Here is a 22,706-nt window from a genome sequence, read left to right as displayed (position 1 = left end):
TAAGGTCTGCCTTTGGCTCAGGTCATGATCCCAGGGTCCTGGGAAGGAGCCCCACGTCAGGCTCCCTGCTCAGTGGGGAGTCTGCTTCTCCCTCTTTCTCTCCCTCTTTGTGCACGTGCACTCTCTCTCAAACAAATAAATCTTTAAAAAAAAAACAAAAAACGAGAGTAAATTTTATTGTATCACTCCCTTGCTTAAGTTAACACAATTGTGGTTTTAAAACTGCACTTGCATAGTGTGGGCTGAGCATGGGGACTGCCCTCTACCCCGTTAGCTCTTTCTATAGAACTTACATGTTGATATCTTATGGCAGCTTTCTACTGGCAAACAATAGTGTGGCTTCCAAAATAGTTGGAAAATCCCTGGGCTAGAGGGTAAAATCGAGTTTGTTATGCTAGGCTCTCTTTCTCACACAGTTTCAACCTATTTCCCCAGTTTTCTCTTGACTTACTAATTTATGAATGGTGTATTCAGCAGTACTCAGACTTGCTTTCGGTTCCACACGGAAAGCCATGCTGTTCCCTTACCTCCGTGCTTTTGCTTATCAGTACCTCCTTTACTCTTGAATTTTACCCCAACCCTTTCCTGACTCATTTCTCTATTTTAAATCTCTCTGCTCGAAAGTCCTTGCTTACCAAGCTGAATGAGGTGTCTCTTTTATGTGGTCTCATAGTAACTTTCAGCTGTGATTTGTAACATTATTGTATTTCATTGTATTATAATTCCTTTCTGGGAAAACTTTCTGAGGGCAGAGACCATTTCTCATTAGTCTTTGTATTAATAAAGCTTGGCGCATTTCTAGGTGCTCTTTAACTACTGAATTTATGTAGATGAGGTGGGTTGCAGAGGGCCTCCTAATATAAAAATATCACTGCGTACTTAGTACCATCATGCAAGGTCATGATAGGATACAATTGTCTGAGGTAATCCAGTGCCTGAGTTACATTCACCACACCAGTTATATTCATATTTTCTTGCTCTTGAAGGTCTTACAGTGTCCTATTCATTACAGTTTCTTAGAACACCATTTCTAAGTCCATAACTTCAATGTTAGACGGGATTTCTAGGCACGGTGTACTGCCACAGGAAGTTTTAATAGACATAGGGAACCTTGGATCATCTGCTGGTGAGAAAAATTAATGTGACATTTGGATGATAGCCCAACATAAACATCACTATCCTCTTTTCCCTCACCTAGATTGCATTTTCAAAGGGAAGATATTAATATTTCCTAAATAAGTCTTTGTTCATCTTTGTCAGAAAGTAAAAATAGCAAACTTATAAATACATTTTTTAAATGAAATTTCTCACTCTTGTTAAATAGATTAGGATATTTCATAAAAGATGCTATTGCTGTGGTGCCAAATTTATTTATTTTTTATTTTTTATTTTTTCCAAATTTATTATTAAGCTTGTTTTTAGGGTAATCCTCGAGAATATCTTTCTTTTCCAATTCTTGAGTTAGCCATCATGTAATTAATTACCTTTTGGTTATCTTCATTTCAAAGGAGTATTATATTGGGATTTGGAAGTAGTTCTCCTAATGAAATATGTCCAGATATTCATAAGGTAAAAAAGATTATTAATTGACTTGGTTTTTTCACTGATAAGCTTCTATTGACTCTTTTCATTCAAGTTCTCACGTGTTAGATTATGATATCTAGAGCCTTTTGGAAGTTCTATATTAAATTTATTTGCTAAGAATAATTTCAGTTGCCTTGTTTTCACTTTTATACTATGGGGTTAGTCTTTGCAGAATGAAATTGATATTTCTGGTTTGCATTTTTCAGCAGACCATTAGTTTCCTGAGATTTAATTTTAAAGCAAGTTAGCTTAGTAACTTAGTACTTAGTAACTTTAGTTGTTTGGAAAGTAATGAAGGAAGATTGGTGATTTAACTTACTAAGAATATAAATAGTGATTCACAACTAGGGGAAGAAGGCAAAATGTTGTGAAGAGAGCTTGTATTCTGGTTCTTCCTGTGTTAGGAATTGTTGATTAACTGGGTTCATTTTTAATAGTATGTAAATGTCCTGACATGACAGTTTATCTTCATGCTAGTTTTTTTGGGCATTATTTTCTAATTAAATTCTGCATTCATTTATAGAAGGCCTGAGACGTTAAGACCTGAGAATTGCATAAATTGTCAATGACGTCATTGTCTCTAGGCCTGGTACTTTAGAGTTTATCTAGTCTCACACATAATATCTCAGATGAAGGAATGAAGGAAAGCAATATCCAATGACTTTCTCAAGGTCACATGGTTAGTTAGTGGTTGAGATGGGCCTAAAGCCTCAGTTTCTTTTTTCTTTTTTTTTTTTTTAAGATTTCATTTATTTATTTGACAGAGAGAGAGAGAGACAGGGAGAGAGGGAACACAAGCCGGGGGAGAGGGAGAAGCAGGCTTCCCGTGGAGCAGGGAGCCCAATGCGGGGCTCGATCCCAGGACCCTGGGATGATGACCTGAGCCGAAGGCAGACGCTTAATGACTGAGCCACCCAGGCGCCCCAAGCCTCAGTTTCTTGACTCTTATTCCGAGCTTTCCCCTCTCACTTCTCCCTCCATGAACATAAAGAAAGACTTGTGTGTAGATAGATACATGCACAATTAGTTATGTTTGTAAACATTCTTAATCACTTTGGGATTTCAGGTTGTCTGTTTTATTATATTTCTTTTCTCCTTCAGATCTGTCAATTTATACCCCCTGAAATGACAGTCATCAGACACCATGTAGGAGATACAAAATCTAAAATCAGGACAGATTAAGCCAAGGAGATTTTTATTTTTTTAAATTTTTTATTCATTTATTTATTTTAAAGATTTTATTTATTCATCTGACAGAGATGGAGAGAGCACAAGCAGGGGGAGTGGCAGGCAGAGGGAGAGGGAGAAGCAGGCTCCCCAGTGAGCAGGCAGCCTGACATGGGGTTCGATCTCAGGACCCTGGGATCATGACCTGAGCCAAAGGCAGGTACTTAACTGACTGAGCCACCCAGGTGCCAAGCCAGGGAGATTTTTAAACAGTATATTGTCCTAAAGAAGCTTAGCATTATGTTCGTGATGTCAAACAATAATAGCGTCTTGGAAATATGTTTCTTTATGAACCTTGCAGTTTGCACTCAGCATCTCAAAGTAGGAGAAAACTGATAAGCTATTTGTGGATGTTGTTGACACCTGGATAGTGTTTATTCTTCGGGAAATGCATTATTAGAGATGGGGAAACAATGTTTCTTCAGTCTCTCTGGAAACTTTTCATATTCTAACCTACACATACATTGTCTGCTTGCTTGATCTTTGAAGATTTTTTTGGTTTCCTAAAATGGATGGTATGATAAAGGCATGTTTCAGTAATAATTATGAACTCAGAAGTCCTCAGAAGTTTTTTATAGATTGTGTAAATATTTGTTTCATAAGGAAAAAATTCCTCCAGCTTGTGAGCTCCATCAGAACGAATATTCTTGTTTCTTGCTTTGTTTCTAGCACGTAGAAGAGTGAAGGGGATGCTGTAGGTACTCAGTAAATTTTGCCAAGAGAATCAATGAATAAATAAATATTATCAGTTTGGTAACTTTAAAATTTTTATTAAGGTTAATGGTGTTTTGAAATCACATTGCTGTGTAATGTATAGTATTAGAAAATTATGTTTGTCAAGCATAATTCAAATGGCATTTCCTCCATGAAGTATTGAAGTATTGCGCTTTATACCTTTCTTTTAGAAGTTTTCACTTTCTGTCCTCTAGTCCAGGAACACGGCTGATTGCCACTGTTAGATGTATGCCTCTTTTTTTTTTTTTTTTTAAAGATTTACTTATTTGAGTGAGAGAGAGAGAGAGCTTGCACAAGCAGAGGGAGAGAGAAAATCCCAAGCAGGCTCGGTGCTCAGCGTGGAGCCTGGTGCCGGGCTTGATCCCATGACCCTGAGATCACAAACTGAGCCAAAATCTGAGCTTAACTGACTGAGCCACCCAGGCGCCCCCTAGTCTGTATGCCTCTTAAGGATAGATAATGTTGGGGTGCCTGGGTGGCTAAGTCGTTAAGCTTCTGCCTTCAGCTTGGGTCATGATCCCAGAGTCCTGGGATCGAGCCCTGCATTGGGCTCCCTGCTCAGCAGGAAGCCTGCTTCTCCCTCTCCCACTCCCCCTGCTTGTGTTCCCTCTCTCACTGTCTCTCTGTCAAATAAATAAAAATCTTAAAAAAAAAAAAAAGAATAGATAATGCCTGTTCACCTTTGTATCTTACCTAATAATTCCTTATTTATAATAAATATGAAACAGTAAAATAAAATTATGATATCTGATCCATGCTAATTGGTTTTTTTTTTTTTTTTTTTAAGATTTTATTTATTTGAGAGAGAGAGTGAGAGAGCACAAGCACAAGAGTGGGGAGCGGGAGAGGGAGAAGCAGACTCCCTGCTGAGCAGGGAGCCCGATGTGGGACTCGATCCAGGGACTCCAGGATCATGACCTGAGCCGAAGGCAGTCGCTTAACCAACTGAGCCACCCAGGCGCCCTGATCCATGCTAATTGTAAAACTACTCTATGATGTAGTATAATTGAATCGATTAATTTAGTGATTGAAAGTCTCTTGGGAGGCCTAGTATGTCATTCTTGGTGATAACAGCAGTTAACAGAAATCCATGCTGTCATTTGGCTTATAGTCTGGCCCGAGATAGAGATATTAAGTAAATAATGACAATATATTCATTGTCCTGTGGAAGCACATAATGGGGATCTGCCTTAGGCTAGGGAAGCCCCTCAGGGAGTCATTTTAAAGGAGAGAACTGGAAGATGACAGGAATTAGCAGAGGAAGGAACAGGAAAGGAAGAAAGCAGAGAATGTTCTAGGTAGAAGAAACAGCAAATGGGAAGAAAGCTCAGAGTACTTGATCGAACATCTGAAAGACATTTAGTGTAGCTCAGTGGAGAGCAGAGGGGAGCAAGAAATGAGGCTGAAAAGACAAGCAGAGGCTAAATTATGGAAGGTTTGTGAATTGGACTAAATACTTTATCTTAAGGGGCACACTCTTTTAAGCTGGTGACCTGATCAAATGTATATACCTCAAGGGTCATTCTGGCATTTTAGTGACTTTGGATGTGGAGTTACTGAGATGTATTGAAATCTAAATATATAAGAAAGATTTGTAAAGCCTTCCTCCTTTGAGTGGGAAGAGCTTAAGAGGAAGGACTTGGCAAATTACTTTACCCCTCTCTGCTTTCATTTCTGCATCTGTGTAACGGGATGATTTTATTTCGTAGGGTTGTGATGAGGATGACATGAATTGAAAGGCATAAAGTGCAATAGCTTGGACACCACATGTGTTAACCATTTGACAAGTAAATGTTAACTGTTCATATACGCTTCTTGGTATGTCTGTATGGTTTTGTTTTACGTAGAACTTCATCTATAGAGTTTTTCCAAAAATGCATGCCCATGTCCTATTCCTGAAGAGTGCATCCTGACATCTACAATTCCAAAAAGGTTCTAGGATCATTTTGATGTTCACCAAAGCCTGGTCCTGCAGATGCAGAGGCTATTTTAGTATGCAAGTAGAGGTTCTCGTAGTCCTGGGCTTCTGGCTTGTGGGCTCCAGGTGTTGTCATTTTCCCCAGGACACAAAGACTTGCTTGGCATGGATCCAGGTAGGTCATGGTGGAACTGAAGAATCACAAAAACAAGTTACATTCCATGGTATCCTAGTGTGTCATGAACTATAAGTTGATGTTTGACAATTACTGCTTGGTACCCTGTTTAACTTGGTGACTGGCTTATGCATGAATGATTTGCAGGTCAGAAGTTTCATGTATCCAAATAATGGCACCATTTCTATGGTATCTATATTGCGAACCATCCCAGTTGCAAGAATATGCTAAATTGCGACTAACGCTGCTCAAAGTCTTACTTCAACCGGGGGTTCCTGGTGACCCAGAACAACCATCAGTCTTGGAACAACAGATACTTCGGCTGTGTTGTGACATGGTTCCATGTTTGCAGGTAAGGCCCCTCGTCCTCCTTCATTGATACAACAGCAGCATCAGTAACTGTTGGTTGTTACCGTCATGCGTAGAGTAGAACTATGTGATTTGCAAATCCGATACAAGCCTGGTTCCAGGAATGCTCACTGGCTTTTGGAGATGAGGAAGGAACCAAATCTAGATTTAACATTTACACGTAGCGTGTTAACCAAGTTCACAGACCTATAAGTCAACATAATCCATTTTAGGATCAGTAAGAATGCAAACTTTCTGTTGTTCAAGGAAGACTTCTCAGGGTAAAGAATTTTGAGTTGAGTTTCTCTTTGTGTTAGACACAAGAGAGTTACAAGATTAGAAAAATCTTGTACAAATTAGAAAAAGGTGTGCCTCTGGGTAGATACAGCCCTGGAGATGCAGGGCTTGGCCAGCTGAGTGCTGGCTAGATTCCAGTTTCCACATGTCTCCTTACAACGTACGTGGTGACCCTGATGTTTCCTGCTCCTGAGAAGCCCACAGTCTAGGAAGGGAGTTAAGACAAGTATATAAATTCTCATAATTCGAAGTAGATGGGTAAAAGATGTTTAACAGGTATGGATAGAATGCCTAGGAAGTTCAAGGGAGAAATAAGTATGAGCTAATGTCTCTATAACTGCAGATTTAAAAAAAAAATGCCAGTTGCCAGTGGGTTGTGATGTTAGTGTAGTGATTAATTTATCAGGCTGTCCTCCTCATCGTCGAGCTTTCTCGTTTGCCTAGAATCTGAGCGCCATGCTGCTTAGCTGATGGAGGGAATCTGTGAATATTTTTCAGTGATCACTTGAGGTCACAGATGACCTGTTTTAAGTTTGTGTTAGCAAAGAGTGACTAGAGTGAATCTTTCCTCTGTGACTCATAAATAGACTTTCCTGTAATCAAGGCAGAGAAAAGTTAATTAAAATGAATTCTCCTGTGGCTTTTCCAAAGCTTTTGCTTTGTGTGGGCAATAAAACAATGTATAGGCAGAACATCTTGAAATGGGGTACACTTTTCCCACCTCATGCTTGCATTACCCAGTTCTGTGTTCTTTGGTGGATGTTTGCCTTCATCCTCATGAACCTATATTTATAAGCCTAAATAACTTCTACAAGTGAGCTCTGTGAGATATTTTGGGGAATCTGTGACTTCTTAATATAGTCGAGATAGGCAAAGAAAAAAAGATGATAGATACATCATTTGGAACTAATGGAACTAGCAACATAAATACATGTAATCACTTAACAAATTGGCTTTATTAGAGTATGAAGAATCTGAGCATCAGATTTTTAGTGGGAACGTAATCCATTTTCCCATTGATTACAGGTATTTCTTAAACTCTGAGATAACCATCCCATGACTAAATTTTTAGTGATAAGAAGCATGCCATTTTGCAAGGCAACATTTTTTTTAAGTGCTTCTAATTGACCTGCATTTTCCTGAGATTACCCATTAGTTTCCATTCTTCATAGAACAAAACAAAATAGGCTTTTAAAAAAGCCCATCTGCATCCTCTTTTGTGTTCTTTCTTTCTCTCTTCTTTCCCTTTCTTCCTTTCCATCCTTCCCTCCTTTCTTTCCTTCATCACTTTCTGTACTAGGGTTTTCAGAACTGTCCATTGCCAGGAATTCTCTAGTTTAGTAGCGCTCAGAATGTGTTACTATGAAATGTTCTTTTTAGAGCTGAATACGCTCCTGTATTTGTGGTCTGACCCATACTGTGCACGTGAATAGAATCTCGTCAGTTAAAAAAGTGTTATTTTAGAAATAGCCATGCCACCTATTGACCCATGATGAAACGATGGTTAATGAAATTTCTAGTTTCTTTTCATGCCTGTTGCTCTTCCATTTTGTATTTGTATTTGTTTGTTTTTTACTTACCTGCCTTAAACTTTACTGTTGACTTTGGTCCAGACAGTTCCTTTTTTTTAATTGTGAGTCTCATCATTGTACATGTTATCCATTGCACATAATCTGTCGCTACATCAAGATAGAACATTACTTCACAAGTATTGCTAAAAATTATGGTAATATTAACAGTTAGAGAGCCTGTAATGCTAACTTGCTGAATTGTCCAAAAATTTTTTTTTTATTATGGAAAATTTCAAGTATACACAAAAAATACATTCAAGGAAATATATTGTCCAATAAACATGAGGCTTTGTCTTGTTTTAAATCCCTTTTCTTGGCGGCACCTGGGTGGCTCAGTCGTTAAGCATCTGCCTTCGGCTCAGGTCATGATCCCAGAGTTCTGGGATCGAGCCCCACATCGGGCTCCCTGCTCGGTGGGAAGCCTGTTTCTCCCTCTCCCACTCCCCCTGCTTGTGTTCCTTCTTTCTCTCTGTCTCTGTCAAATAAAGTCTTTAAAAAAAAAAAAAATAAATCCCTTTTATTGGTGGCCTTTTGCCTTTCCCACTGTAGATTTGCAAAAGAGTAAAATAATTTAGCTACTTGACGGTTCACATTTATTTTTTTTTATAACTTAGTATTTTCTATCTCTTCTCTCTTGATCTTTTAATATCTTTTTTCCTCCTGTTTGTGAGGAATTAATTTTTCTCTTTGTGTAACTTATAGTCCTTTTGGGTTATTATGGTGGTAACGATTGGTGAAAGGTACAGCTGGTCAACTGTAGGCTTTCCTCTTGATGAATTTAACAGACACAAGGCTTCTGATTGAAGCAGATGGTTCATTGTTTGTAATTTCTGGTAAATGCCAATGAGTCTGTGAGCAGGACCATATCCTTAATACCAACTCCAGAATTTTGATCGGAACAGCTGGGTTTGAATTGAATTGGGATTTTCAAGAGCACCCAAGTCCTTCCTATCTAATGCATTAGCCTGTTGAGAAGACACCCTACCATTTGAATATGGTCTTTCATTGCATCTGCCAAGTGTGGAAATGATGCTGTCAGTTAAGGTTGTCTGAGCAAATATCTTCCAGATGAAGGGCTTAGTAGTACATTAGAATAACATGCTAACCCTTTTCTTCCAGGTAACTGTGTTGGAATCATTGAAAGGCGAGTTCATTTGGAGAGCTCAAAACCAACTTTAATTAATTTCCTTCAACATGTTGGCATGGTCATGTACTTTGTCTTAAAGACGAATCTGCACTCAGAGAAGTCAGAAAAATAAATGAAAAGAATTTGTGTCAGCCAGCAGTAACAAAAATGGTAGCAAATTGTATTTTGGTTAGTGACAAAAATAAGGCAGAGTTTATACATGGTTTAATTCTCTTTGAGTCATGTAAATGTCTTCATCTCTTTAAGTCTTTATAGGTTTAGAAAAAAAAGATTGTTAATACTTCTTACATAGTTTAAAATTATCCTTTGTTTTGTATATTATTTTAATATCATGTAATGACTTTTTTTAAACAGGTAAAAGATTTGATCCAGACAACAGAAGTGATGCTGTTTATTGAGGAAGTATATTTAAGCCTTCTGCGTCATCCCGTTTTCTGGAAAATTCAGCTTATCCAGCTGACCCTTCAGCTGCTGTGTGTCTGCGAAGTCAGCTTAACAATAACTGGGGAATGCTCATCTTTAATTCACCTTTTAGAGCACAGTGTTGAACTTCTGAAGGAGGTGAGGAGAATACGAGATTTTAACACGTCAGTTCTCTTAATTGGGTCTTTCAGCAGCAGGGGGCGTGTGCTCTTTTACTTCATTGATATCAAAGGTGTTTTGATCAAATACCATGAGATCATACTCTTAATGTACTACTATTGTCATCTGTTATAAAAACAAGTCATTACATTTGGAGCACAAGTTAAGGCTCTACCACTGGGGCATTTTTTTTCCCATTTATGTGTGTAGAACGCAAGTCTCGAACACCTATTATATGCCAGACCCTATAGAATACATACATAAAAAGACACTTCCTGTGACCTCAAGAGACTTCCAGACATGCACATAAATAATTTAAGTAACTGGCGTCCAATAAGGTGAATGCTTCTATGGGAGTGTATGTAAAGGGCAGCGGGAGTACAGGTTAAGGGAAGTTGGGCATGAGTTCTGATTTGAGGAGGTCTGCCTAGGAGTTTGCCTGATTCAAACCAGATGTTGGGGGGCATTCCAGTTGTGGAATAGCATGTGCTCAAACAGACACATGAGCAAGCAGAGCAGGCAGGACGTGTTCAGGAGACAACATCTGCCATATTGTTGACAGATGAAGGTGTAGGCGATAAGGCTGGTCTACCACAAAAGGTCTTGCCTGCCACATGAATGAGTTTACGATTTTATCTTCTAGGCAATGGCATGCTATTGAAGACCTTTCTGCATAGAGGTGCCCTCAGATTTTTGTATATGAAAGACCGTTGTAGGAGATTGGAGGAGGTTTTAGAGCAGGGCTACACTACTAGGGCAGGAAGTGAGGAGGCATGTCTTACGCTGCGGGTCTGGTCTTAAACTACCACAGTGTGCGTGGCTTAAACAACACAAATGTATTTTTCACACATCTGGAGACTAGGAAGTCAAAGAACGGGTGCTGACCAACTGGATTCTGGTGAGGGATCTCTTCTTGGCTTATAGATAGCTGCCTCCTTGCTGTGTTCTCACAGCATGGGGAGAGAGCAAGAGAGAGCTATTATTTCTTTCTAAAAGAACACTAATCTTACTGGGTTTTGGCCCCGTTGTTATGACCTCATTTAATTTTTTAATTACTTCTATGCTCCAAATGTGGTCAGGTTGGTAGTTAGGTCTTCAACATATGTATTTGTGTGGCAGAGGCACAGTTCAGTCCATAGCAAGGGACTAATTAGGGGAAGAGAATAGGAAAGAGTAGAAGAGGGTGGAAAAGAGAGTGGGAAAAGAGAGAGGGAGGAGATGAAATCAACAGGGCTTTGTGGCTGATTAGATGGTCAAGGAGAGGTTCCTTGGCAGAGTCTCCACTGTCTCTTGAGCAACTGGAGGATGCCCTTCACTTTGAGAAATGGTAGCTGATATTGGAGGGAAGAGGATAAATTTGGTTTTAGATATGCTTGGTTTGAGGTGTGTATGGATCGTGGATAGTTGGATATGTGCTTTTAAAATTCACGATAGAAGCTTAGGCTAAAGGTATAGATTTGTAGACCTCTACTTCGAGGTGGGAGTTTTACCCATGGGATTACATTACATGGGTTTTCATGGAACTCGAGGGGCTAGAGTGTACTGAAAATGAGGAGAAAGTGTGGCCAGAAGGATTGTATGATAAACAGAAGAGACCGAGGATATGAAAATCAGGGAAAGGAATGTCTCAGAAAGGAGAATGGTCAACAGCGTCATGGAGAGAGTGTTTAAAGTAAGGTATGGAAAGAACTCTTAGGGTGCAATAAGTAGAAGTTTATTGTTTACCTTAGAGGAAGCAGTTTCAGTGGAGGGACGGTGGTGAGAACCAAATCAGAATAAAGGAGTAAATGGTAGGTGGGAAACAGAAACTGAATGTAAATTTTAATGGGAAGTGGGAGCCAAGGAAGGCTCAACTAAGTCATTTGTCAATTTGTCAGTCTTGTGATTAGCATGGTTTTACATCTGCTGGGACATTGTAGGTAATATTATATATTATATCATGATATATTGGTGTTATATATTATTATGTGTAATAGTAATATATGATATATATTATGTAGTTATATATCTGTTATCTCTGTTATATAATCTGTTAGCTCTAGTATATAACATGTTATATATAACATGATAATCAGTATAGATTAAATGCCTATTCAGATGTATATTTATTGTATATAATCATACCTATTGATATATAATATATGCTGTATATATTTTATAGATAAGATTTGGAAAACATGTAAAAATACCGTTCTTTTTACATTTTGGATGTTAACCCCTCATCAGATATGTCATTAGCAAATATCTTCTCCCATTCTGTAGGTTGCTTTTTCATTTTGTTAATAATTTCCTTTGCTGTGCAAAAGTTTTTTGTTTTGATGCAGTCTCATTTGTTTGTTTTTGCTTTTGTTGTTCTTGTCTGAGGAGACATTGAAAAAATACTGCTAAGACCAACATCGGATTGCTTACTACCTGTGTTTTCTTCTAGGAATTTTATGGTTTCAGGCTTTAATCCATTTTGATTTTATTTTTGTGTATGGTGTAATGCCATGGTCTGGTTTCATTCTTTTGCATGTAGCTGTCCAGTTTTCCCAACACGATTTATCGGGAGATTGTCCTTCCCCCATTGTATATTCTTGCCTTTTTTTGTTGAAGATTTATTGTCCATGTAAGCACGGGTTTATTTCTGAGCTCTCTGTTCCGTTCCGTTGATCAATGTGTCTGTTTTTGTGTCTGTACCATACAGTTTTGATCACTATAGCTTTGTAGTATAATTTGGAATCTGGAAGTGTGAGACCTCCTCCAGCTTTCTTACGATTACCTTGGCTATTTGAGGTCTTTTATGGTTCCATACAAATTTTAGGATTATTTGTTCTAGTTCTGTGAAAAATTCCATTGGCATTTTGATAGGGATTGCACTGAATCTTTAGATTGTTCTGGGTGTTAGGGACATTTTAATAGTATGGAATATCTTTCCATTTATTTGTGTCTTCTTCAGTTTCTTTCATCAGTGCCTTATTGTTTTCAGAGTATAGGTCTTCGCCCTCCTTGGTTAAATTTATTCCTGTGTATTTTTTTTTTTTATACAATTGTATATGGTTTTTTTTTTTTTAATTTTCTCATTCTGATAGTTTAGTATTAGTGTATAGAAACACAACAGATTTCTGTATATTGCTTTTTATATCCTGCAACTTTACTGAATTCACTTATTGTAATAGTTTTCAGCAAATACTAACAGTTTTCTTTTTTTTTAATTTGGATGTCTTTTGTCACTTTTTTTTGCCTAATTGCCGTGGCTGTGATTTCCTATACTGTGTTGAATAAAGTAGTGACAGTGACATACTTGTCTTGTTTCTGATCTTAGAGAAAGCTTTTAGCTTTCACCATAGAGTATGATTTTAGGTGTGGGTTTCTCATATATATCCTATAATATGTTGAAGTATGTTCCCTCTCTACCCACCTTTTTGAGAGTTCTTATCATAAATGATTGTTGAGTTTTGTCAGATGCTTTTTCTGCATATATTGAGGTGATCATATGATTTTTAGTCTTCGTTCTGTGAAGGTGATGTATCATGTTGATTTGCAGTTGTTGAACCATCCTTGCATCCCTAGAATAAATCCCACTTGATTATGATACATGATCCTTTCAATAAACAGTTGTATTAGGTTTGCTAATACTTTGTTGAATTTTGCACATGTGTTCATTAGGGGTATTGGCCTGTGGAATTACACAATATTATAATTTAGAACAATAGTGATGCCTGTGAAAGTCATATTTATAGTGTCTTCCTTTTGCTCAATATTTAACAATTTAGAAGGAAGTAAATATGAATAGAACTATTAAAATACTTGTGTTTTGTAATTTTTTACCCCCACCTCTGGCCCAGTGTTTCTGAGGTTTAACCAAAAAATAAGAAAGAAAAAAAAGCCTAGGAAAACTAATTTGCAAACCTATCTCCTTTAGGGCTACATGCACTGTAATTTGAAACAAAATAAAGTAGAATAAGACATTCTTATTACTGGGGCACCTGGGTGGCTCAGTCAGTTAAGCGTCTGCCTTCGGCTCAGATCACGATGATCCTGGAATCCCAGATCAAGCCCTGAGTGGGGCTCCCTGCTCAGCAAGGAGTCTGCCCCTCCCCCGCTCCATTTCTCTCTCTCAAATTAAAAAAAAATCTTTAGGGGCGCCTGGTGGCTCAGGTGGTTAAGCGTCTTCCTTCAGCTCAGGTCATGATCCCAGGGTCCTGGGATCGAGTGCAGCATCAGGCTCCCTGCTCAGTGGGGAATCTGCTTTTCCCTCTACTCCTCCTCCCTGCCCGTGATCTCTCTCTCTGTCCTAAATAAATGAGTAAAAAAATCTTTAAAAAAAAAAGACATTCTTATTACCTAGGCTAGGGCTATATCTTTCCTATATCACTGAGTTTACCAGCTGGATATGCACTTCAAATATTAACATTAACTTTTCTTTTCCCCTTTGTTATTTTTATATTCTTCTATTGGAGATGTTTCCTTGCATTGTGAAAATGGATGCATTCCTTATGCTATATTAGTTGCAGTGGATTTAGTCTTGGTTGAGTTATTTTTAGCTCTATTTGAGTGGTTATAACCCAAGGTCCTTTGCATTACTCTTATCAGCAAAGTTAGGCAAAAAATGATACTGATTGTGAGGAGACTGGGTAGCTGTCAAAGGGAAGCAAGAGCTAAACACTGGGGAAGCACTGGGAAGGCCAGGACCCCGTGCTCTCGAAGACCTCGCCATCAGCTGACTCTGTTCCACTCACCTTTCTTCACTGTGTGTGTCTAAGTACCTAGTGCCTGCATCATTGGTGGTGCGCATGACAGTCTTTCATTGGAATTGAGGACAGGAAGTGTGGACTCCAAGGTTTGCTGTTATCAAAAGTCCTGTGACATCTGTGGCCCAGTGTAAAGGCATTTCCTCCTCTTTTGTATTTTACTTCCTTGCTCCAGATAGGCTCTGAATTAGCCTGGGTTCCTCCAGAAGTAGTCCCCGAGTTTCCGTAATGTCAAGAGCAGAGCCAGTGTTTCCACAAAAGCCAAGGTTTATGCAACAGGAGTTTATCTGCAAGGGCGATGCCAGGAAGCAAGTGGGAAAGGGACACGAAGCGTGAAATGCTGGTAATGGGAGAGGTAATGCAGATATTACCATGTTGCCCAGTGCTATGAACAACCAATTGCTTGATCGCACAGAATATTCTGAGAAGTGTTATGAAATATGTCTCAGAACCCTTCAGAAGGATCCAGATGAAGGAGGGAAGCATTTATCCATGGGCTTCTCTTGTCAATTTGTCAAGCCCCTGTGGGGCTTTAACTGTCCTGTCCTCTGATCTTTCACTGGTCTGGGGCAGAAAAAGCACAAGTTACAGTAGCAATATGTATAGGGTTACAAATGGCATATGAGATGTTTAACACAGTCTTTTATTAAAAGACATCATGAAGTGCTACTGTTATTTGGTCTCCATTAAAAATCAATCAAACAATAAACTTCTCAGAACTGTAAGCAACTTAAGCTGATTTAGTGTAATCCCCTACTATTCCTTCATTTTGATGCCTTGCTCTCTAGGTCATTTCCTTTCACCCTCCATTCTGAACAGGCCAGTGTCCCCCTTCTTGGAGAATGCCATTTTCACTTGGTCCTTCCCACCTTTAAGTTCCATCCACTTAGGGGCCCTTAGGTGGCCCAGTCAGTTAAGCATCTGACTCTTGATTTCTGCTCAGTCATGATCTCGAGGTCATGAGATTGAGCCTTGCATCAGGCTCTGTGCTGGGCATGGAGCCTGCTTGAGAGTCTCTTTCTCCCTCTGCCCCACCCCCGCATACTCTCTCTCTCTCAAAAGAAAAAGTTCCATCCACTTAGCATGTTCCTAGTACAGATCAGAACCCCAAAATGCTACTTTGTGGCCCTTGCAGTGATAGCTTGTGTGAAAAAGGTTTTCGAGTGTAGCCTTAGTATAAAGTCATACTTTCATTTGTCTCTGATCTTGGTAGCCAGGAAATTTGAAATTTAAATGACCTTGCTGCATTTTCTTCCTTTTTTAAATGGATATGCAGAATATGAAATGAAATTTAGGAAACGATCATGGCAAAGAGTGGTGTGGTGGTATATATAGTAAGTGTATTGGTTTCAAAAATGCATTGATTGTCCTCAAATAGCTGTTGCTTTGTTGTTCTCAACTAAATTTCAAAGCACTGAGCAGGTATAGGCTCAAAGACACAAATTAGAAAATATTCCATTAAAATTATTTAATTTTCTTCTTTTGCTGGTTTTTAAAAGTCCATAAACAAGCACTTGGGAAGAGTTTGCTGTTTGTTTTCACTTTTTAAATGGTAAAACTGAGATGTAGCTCTGTATTTATTTTATATTTATTTGTGCCAAAGTTAGTAGCACCTCCAAGATTGTAACTTCTGAGTTTGTCAGACTAGTTTGTTTTCTCCAAGTGTTTTTTTTAACATGTGGCTCTACCTAACGTTTCTTTCTTTTTTTTTCTTGCCCACCCTCTGATTCATAGATACTTCTGCTCTGCAGTTGCGTGTGTAAAATTTCAGAATGAAGTAATTTTAGCAAAGTGTATTGGACCTTTTTTCTTTAGTTACAGAATATGTTAATGTTTTCTTTATTTAGAAGGCTCAAATAACATCTTGTATCTCTTGTAATTTACTTATTAGAACTTAATATTCACATCCGTTTTACTTTTTCATTTCATTGATACACTTGGTGAAAAATAATGATTTTCAGTTTCTGTGGTTATTGCTTTGTTACATTTAAATATGCTTAATAGATTACTGTAATTTAAAAAAAAATCTCTGCCTCCTTGGGTATTACTGTTTCTTTTATTAAAATAACATGATTTATTTATTTTTATTTTTGAAGATTTATTTATTTCAGAGAGAGGGCACGCTTGAGCAAGCAGGGTGGGGAGGGGCAGAGGGAGAGGGAAATAAGACTCCCCACTGAGGGTGGAGCCCAACATGGGGCTCGATCTCCGCACCCAGAGATCATAACCTGAGCTGAAACCAAGAGTGGGATGCTTAATCGACTGAGCCACCCAGGCACCCCAAAATAATATGATTTATTAAAATCATTAAGTGTAGTTCTTTATGTACATTATATAGATGAATCATGCCTGTATTAGGTGATTAGACAGTTGATCTACTTTTCAGAAATGAAGTATTCTTTTAGTATTTCAGGTAGTTTTTCACTAATTTGAAAGATTGTTTTTGAATACTTGTCAGTCTGTTTGTTCTATTAAGGTATATTCTTTTTAATTTTCTTTTTAAAGATTTTATTTATTTGAGCGGGGGGGGAGAGAGAGAGAGAGAGAGAGAGAAAATGAGTGAGGGGGAGGGGCACAGGGAGAAGCAGATTCCCCGTGGAACAGGGAGCCCGGTGCAGGGCTTGATCCCAGGACCCTGGGACCATGACCTGAGCCGAAGGCAGTCGCTTAACCAACTGAGCCACCCATGTGCCCAGGCATTTTCTCTTTAAATTAATTTGGTGTATAGCCCCTGCTCTTCGACCAGATATGACAACATTTTGTGTTTTTGCTGTGTGATTGCTGTGGAGTCACCATCCTTCCTGGAACAGAGCTGGCTTATTGTAAATAACTTTGTACGGTAGGTTGATGATCTTTCATGTTAAATATACTCTTCCTGGATACATGTTACTAAAAGCCATGGCTCTGGGAACTTCTTCAACTCCTTTCTTGTTTTTGTTTTAGGATTTTCCTGTTGAACTGGTCACGATTGGAATAGCTTTACTTCTGCTACAGACTCCAGCAAGTCAGCAGAAACCAATCCTAAGTCTAGGTAAATAAAAATAGCCTCACAAGAGTAAAATGTAACTAGAACATAAGTGTTGGCAGGAGTCTCTTGAGCTACATATTATGCTATCCTAGAAAGTCCTGTATACTTTGAGTTTTCTAGAATTTTCCTAATTAATCATTCTGAAATAGAACTTTGTTTTTCTTACCGACAAGGTGTTTTGTGCAAAGGCTCCATATACCATAATTTACCAAGTATCTTGGCTGTCCTAAGAGTGAAGAATGGGACTAAAGGAGGGTAAAAATGTTCCATTTAAAAATACAGTATAAAATCAAGTTGATAGGTCTGGCCGATGGCAACCAAGTCACACCTTTAAAATGCAGCTTTTATGCTAATGATGCGTCTCTTTACTCTGGGTAACATCTATATAGTAATGGAGGATCTGTCTAAATTATGTTGCATGGTGCCATCAAAAAAAAATGAAATCTTGCCATTTGCAACAACGTGGATGGAACTAGAGGGTATTATGCTAAGCGAAATAAGTCCATCAGAGAAAGACAATTATCATATGATCTCACTGACATGTGGAATATGAGAAACAAGGCAGAGGATCATAGGGGAAGGGAGGGAAAAATAAAACGGCGAAACCAGAGAGGGAGACAAACTATAAGAGGTTTTTTTTTTTAAAGATTTTATTTATTTGACAGCGAGAGAGGGAATACAAGCAGGGGGAGTGGGAGAGGGAGAAGCAGGCTTCCCTCTGAGCAGGGAGCCCGATTCAGGTCTCCATCCCAGGACCCTGGGATCATGACCTGAGCCGAAGCAGACGCTTAATGACTGAGCCACCCAGGTGCCCCAAGAGACTCTTAATCTCAGGAAACAAATAGGGTTGGTGGAGTGGTGGTGGGGAGTGGGAGGAATGGGGTGGCTGGGGGATGGACACTGGGGAGGGTATGTGCTATGGTGAGCGCTGTGAATTGTGTAAGACTGATGAATCACAGACCTGTACCCCTAAAACAAATAATACATTATATGTTAATAAAAAAAACAAAAATTAAAATAAATTGTTGCATGGTGCCATGATCTGCCAGTACATCCCCACTCTCATTTTAAAGTGCTTAAAGAGGTAGATACTGATTGTGTAGCTCATTGTGGGCCTTTTAATTCATCATGATTTTGAGGGTGAATTCCTTTTCCACTTACAGTCTGTCTTAAGAATGGCTGTAGCACGCAGAGGGGGCCCTTGGCTTCCTGCACTCTTTTTGTCTATTGGCCTTGTGCTCATTTGTGCCCTCCTCCTGAGGCTCTTTCTGAACTGCTTTTGCCTTTTTTGTTGATGATGTTGTTCTCCTAGCGGTGCACATGGCATCTTCCCAGAGGTATAATTTGCCAGGGTTGGTACTTCTGACAGCCATAGGTGGTGGTGGTTTTTTTTTCCTCTTCTATTTTTTAATTTAAATTCAATTAATTAACATAGTGTATTATTGGTTTCCAAGGTAGAGGCCAGGGATTCATCAGTCTTATATAACACCCAGTGCTCATTACATCACATGCCCTCCTTAATATCCATCACCCAGCCACCCCATCCCTCCCACCCTCCTCCCCTCCAGCAACCCTCAGTTTGTTTCCTATGATTAAGAGTCTCTTATGGTTTGTCTCCCTCTCTGGTTTCATCTTGTTTTATTTTTTCCTCTCTTCCCCTATGATCCTCTGATTTGTTTCTTAAATTCCACACATCAGTGAGATCAAATGATAATTGTCTTTCTCTGATTGACTTATTTTGCTTAACATAATACCTTCCAGTTCCATCCACTGACAGCCAGGGTTTTGTTTTCTTTTTTAAACAGTTTTATTGAGGGGCGCCTGGGTGGCTCGGTCGTTGGGCGTCTGCCTTCGGCTCGGGTCATGGTCCTGGGGTCCTGGGATCGAGCCCCGCATAGGGCTCCCTGCTCGGAGGGAAGCCTGCTTCTCCCTCTCACACTCTCCCTGCTTGTGATCCCTCTCTTGCTGTGTCTCTCTCTGTCAAATAAATAAATAAAAATCTTTAAAATAAAATAAAAAAAATAAACAGCTTTATTGAGGTATAGTTTAATTACCATAAAGTTTACCATTTTTAAGTGTACAATAAAGTGGCTTTTTTTAAGAAGTGAATTTACAAAGTTGTGCAACCATCACTACAGTCTAGTCGTAGAGCATTTCTATCATCCAGTATGTTATGTTGAAAAGTAGGGAAGATCGGCTGTTTAGTATATTGGGAAAGAGTGTTCAAATAGGATAACCAAGAAGATATTGATGATTTCAAATTTGACAAATGCACAGCATTAATACAATGTTATGCTTCTTAATTATTAACACTAGCCTTGATTGTAAATAGCAATTTATAAAAATGTCTGGAAGATTTATAATAAAGACAGAAATGTGTACATTTCCTGTTTTATTAAAGATAATGGATTTTCATAATCTCCCAGGGACAATTATGGATTAAGACTAACATTTCGATTGGAATGATACAGAAAACATTTGCGTGCCCCCTGTACGAAGATACATGCACATTTGTGAGGGTTCCGTATTTTTAAAACTTAATTAAAAAAAAGACTAATATTTTGGCAGAAAAGGTCAATTAGCAGTGTTAGAGTAACAGGTGTTTGTACTTCATACCATGTTCAGGTTTGACTTCCAAAAGATGAAAAGAAAATATTGGCAACTCACTGAGATGACTTAAAACTTGTAGACTTTTTTTGGTGTTGTGGGGAAATTGATTGATAATCTAGCTCAGAAGCCTGTGAATAACATCTTTTGGTAAATTAGGGTTCAGATAATTGTGAAAAATATATTTCTGCTTTAACTCATTCTGTTAATGGTCTGGGGGAGATTATATATGTGAGTAAGGTATCACACATTTGTGTGTGTGTTTCTGATGTGTAAGTCGAGTGTCCATGTTAAAAAAAGAATCATTTATGAAAATGGGTTTGATTGTTGCTGGTTATGGACTCTGAGACTTTTCCTACACACAGCAATTACTGTGAAGGACATCCCTGCTTCACCTCATTTACTAATGCATCTCAATATAATTCTCACCTGGGTTTATAAGGGAAGCATGCACATTGGTCTTCAAATCCACTGATCAGGAACTCAGGTCTTTTGGCTCTGTTGAGAGCAGTGGAAGGACTGGACAATATAAGGACAACAGTTGAATTGTATTTTATTTATTTTTAAAGATATTATTTATTTATTTTAGAGAGAAAGAGAGAATGCAAGTGTGTGTGTGGGAGGGGTAGAAGGGGAAGGGCAGAGGGAGAGGGAGAGAATCTCAAGCAGACCCCACACTGAGCATGGAGCCTGATGTGGGGCTTGATCTCAGGACCCTAAAATCACGACCTGAGCCGAAACCAAGAGTCGGATGCTCAACTGACTGAGCTACTCAGGTGCCCCAGCTGAACTGTATTTTAAAGAAAGTCATATTTACTTAGAGAGTTGGTTTATACTTTATGGTATGTATTTGCTCTAAGAGTATCCTGAAGTTATCAGGAACATAAATTAACAGCTTGTTTTAGATAATCGTTAATTTTTATGTTCCTTTCTAAAAGGATAAGATCCATTCTCTTAGTTATGTGTCTGACCCAGTTGTAAAGGGGTAAGAAAACTTTTTGCATATCACTCTTAAACAAAGTAGCACTTGGTTGGATTGTGGTAGTAATTTTTTAAATGTGAATTGTTGTTTTGATGAATAGCTTTGAAGCTCCTCTCTGTTGCTGGGGGTCAGAAAATTCCAAGGTCATCCTGGGTGCTAGTGATGCCAGTTCTGCAGATATTGTCTTCTACTGCCTTGGAAGACTGTATATCCATGCATGAAGAAGGTCCTTCGAGGCAACAGTTGGCTTTGAACCTTTTGGAAATGGTACAGCAGGAGTCCTACAGAGACGACCACCAAGAGGTAATGAGTTCAGCCTTGTTTCTCTTATTTATTTTTTTAAAGATTTTGTTTATTTATTTGAGAGAGAGAGCGATTGAGAGACCGTGTGGGAGGAGGGGCAGAGGGAGCAGCAGACTCCCTGCGGAGCAAGGAGGCCGACGCGGGACTCGATCCCAGGACGCTGGGATCATGACCTGAGCCGAAGGCAGCCGCTTGACCAACTGAGCCACCCAGGCGCCCTTGTTTCTCTTAAATAAAGGCGAAGTGGTAAATGTGGGACTGCTGTTCGTGCAGATAATCTCACCTCCAGATGAAGTATGTTTGGGTTTAAACTCCTCCCCTTGAACTTTACCATTCTGTCAGGCAGTGATGTAGCTATTAGTATATTCTTCTGGACTGTGAGAGGGGAGTGTAAAATAAGTTTTGGAAATACTGTATAATCTTTTTCCTCTTTGAGTTTTCTTAAAAGAAATTTTTTTTTTTTTAAGATTTTGATCTATCAGAGAGAGAGAGAGTGCAAGCACAAGTAGGCACAGCGCCAGGCAGAGGGAGCGGGAGAAGCAGGCTCCCCACTGGGCAGGGAGCCCGATGTGGGGCTCGACCCCAGGACCCCGGGATCATGACCTGAGCCGAAGGCAGACGCTCAACTGACTGTGCCACCCAGGCGTCCCTTTCTTTGAGTTTTCTGATATTAGTTGTTAAAGGTCCTGAGAAATCCTGCAGAAAAGGAACTAGTTCTGTTTAACCTGTTGCTCCTCCCAACACATTTGAGCAAGGAATCCTTTTTTCTTATCATATTCTTTAATTTAGCATTTTATGCAGCATGTTGTTACATCTGGGACAATCCAAGGTGGGAAATCTCCTCAAATGCCTGAAAATTCTGGGATCTGTGAGACCTAAGACTTGATTTTTTAATATGTGGCACCTTAGGCCATTTTCCTTGGCAAAATGGCTCTTGATGTATCCTGCGTGGTCCCCTCCATTGCTGCCTTCACTTGGAAGACTGCCGGTCTCTCACGCTGCATCCCTGTTCCCCTTGCTACACAGACCTCAGTCGGCTTTGTCTGTCTCACCGTTTCTGTCATGATAATGTAAAAGTATTGTCAACGTCTGGTTAGTGGCTGGGTTCTGGGCCCACGTTGGTTAGACATTTTCTCTTTTGGCATTTGAGTATTGCCTTCAGTAAAATGTAGTATTACTTTCCCAGCTATGAATTTGATGGGGATTGAATGAGCATTAAAGCAGTAAAACTGGTGAAACATCTTATGTCTCCATGGAGAAAGATAGTATATAAATGCAGGCGAGAGCCAGTCGTTTCATCTGCAAAAGCAGGCATGCATCTAATCGTGTGTTGTTAAATGTGCTAGCAACAAAAATACAGGCACTGATTTGCAACGACGTGGATGGAACTGGAGGGTATTATGTTGAGTGAAATAAGTCAAACAGAGAAAGACATGTATCATATGATCTCACTGATATGAGGAATTCTT

General features: G+C 39.1%; 1 protein-coding gene across 4 annotated transcripts in view; it reads left to right on the top strand.

The window, feature by feature from the left end:
- Positions 1-22,706, top strand: part of FOCAD (focadhesin) — a 310,037-nt gene that overhangs the window by 76,041 nt on the left and 211,290 nt on the right. For all 4 annotated transcript variants that reach the window (XM_034987916.1, XM_034987918.1, XM_034987917.1 and 1 more), the window contains 4 exons: positions 5,787-5,991; positions 9,357-9,563; positions 17,261-17,348; positions 21,035-21,237. In XM_034987916.1, coding sequence (XP_034843807.1) covers positions 5,787-5,991; positions 9,357-9,563; positions 17,261-17,348; positions 21,035-21,237 — 703 coding nt within the window. The remainder of the gene's footprint in view (positions 1-5,786; positions 5,992-9,356; positions 9,564-17,260; positions 17,349-21,034; positions 21,238-22,706) is intronic.

This window comes from Mirounga leonina, unplaced genomic scaffold, assembly GCF_011800145.1.
Source record: "Mirounga leonina isolate KUSES-001 unplaced genomic scaffold, KU_Mleo_1.0 Mir_447, whole genome shotgun sequence".
In the NCBI taxonomy this organism is placed as follows: Eukaryota; Metazoa; Chordata; class Mammalia; order Carnivora; family Phocidae; genus Mirounga; species Mirounga leonina.
This window is presented reverse-complemented; position numbering and strand designations above follow the sequence as displayed.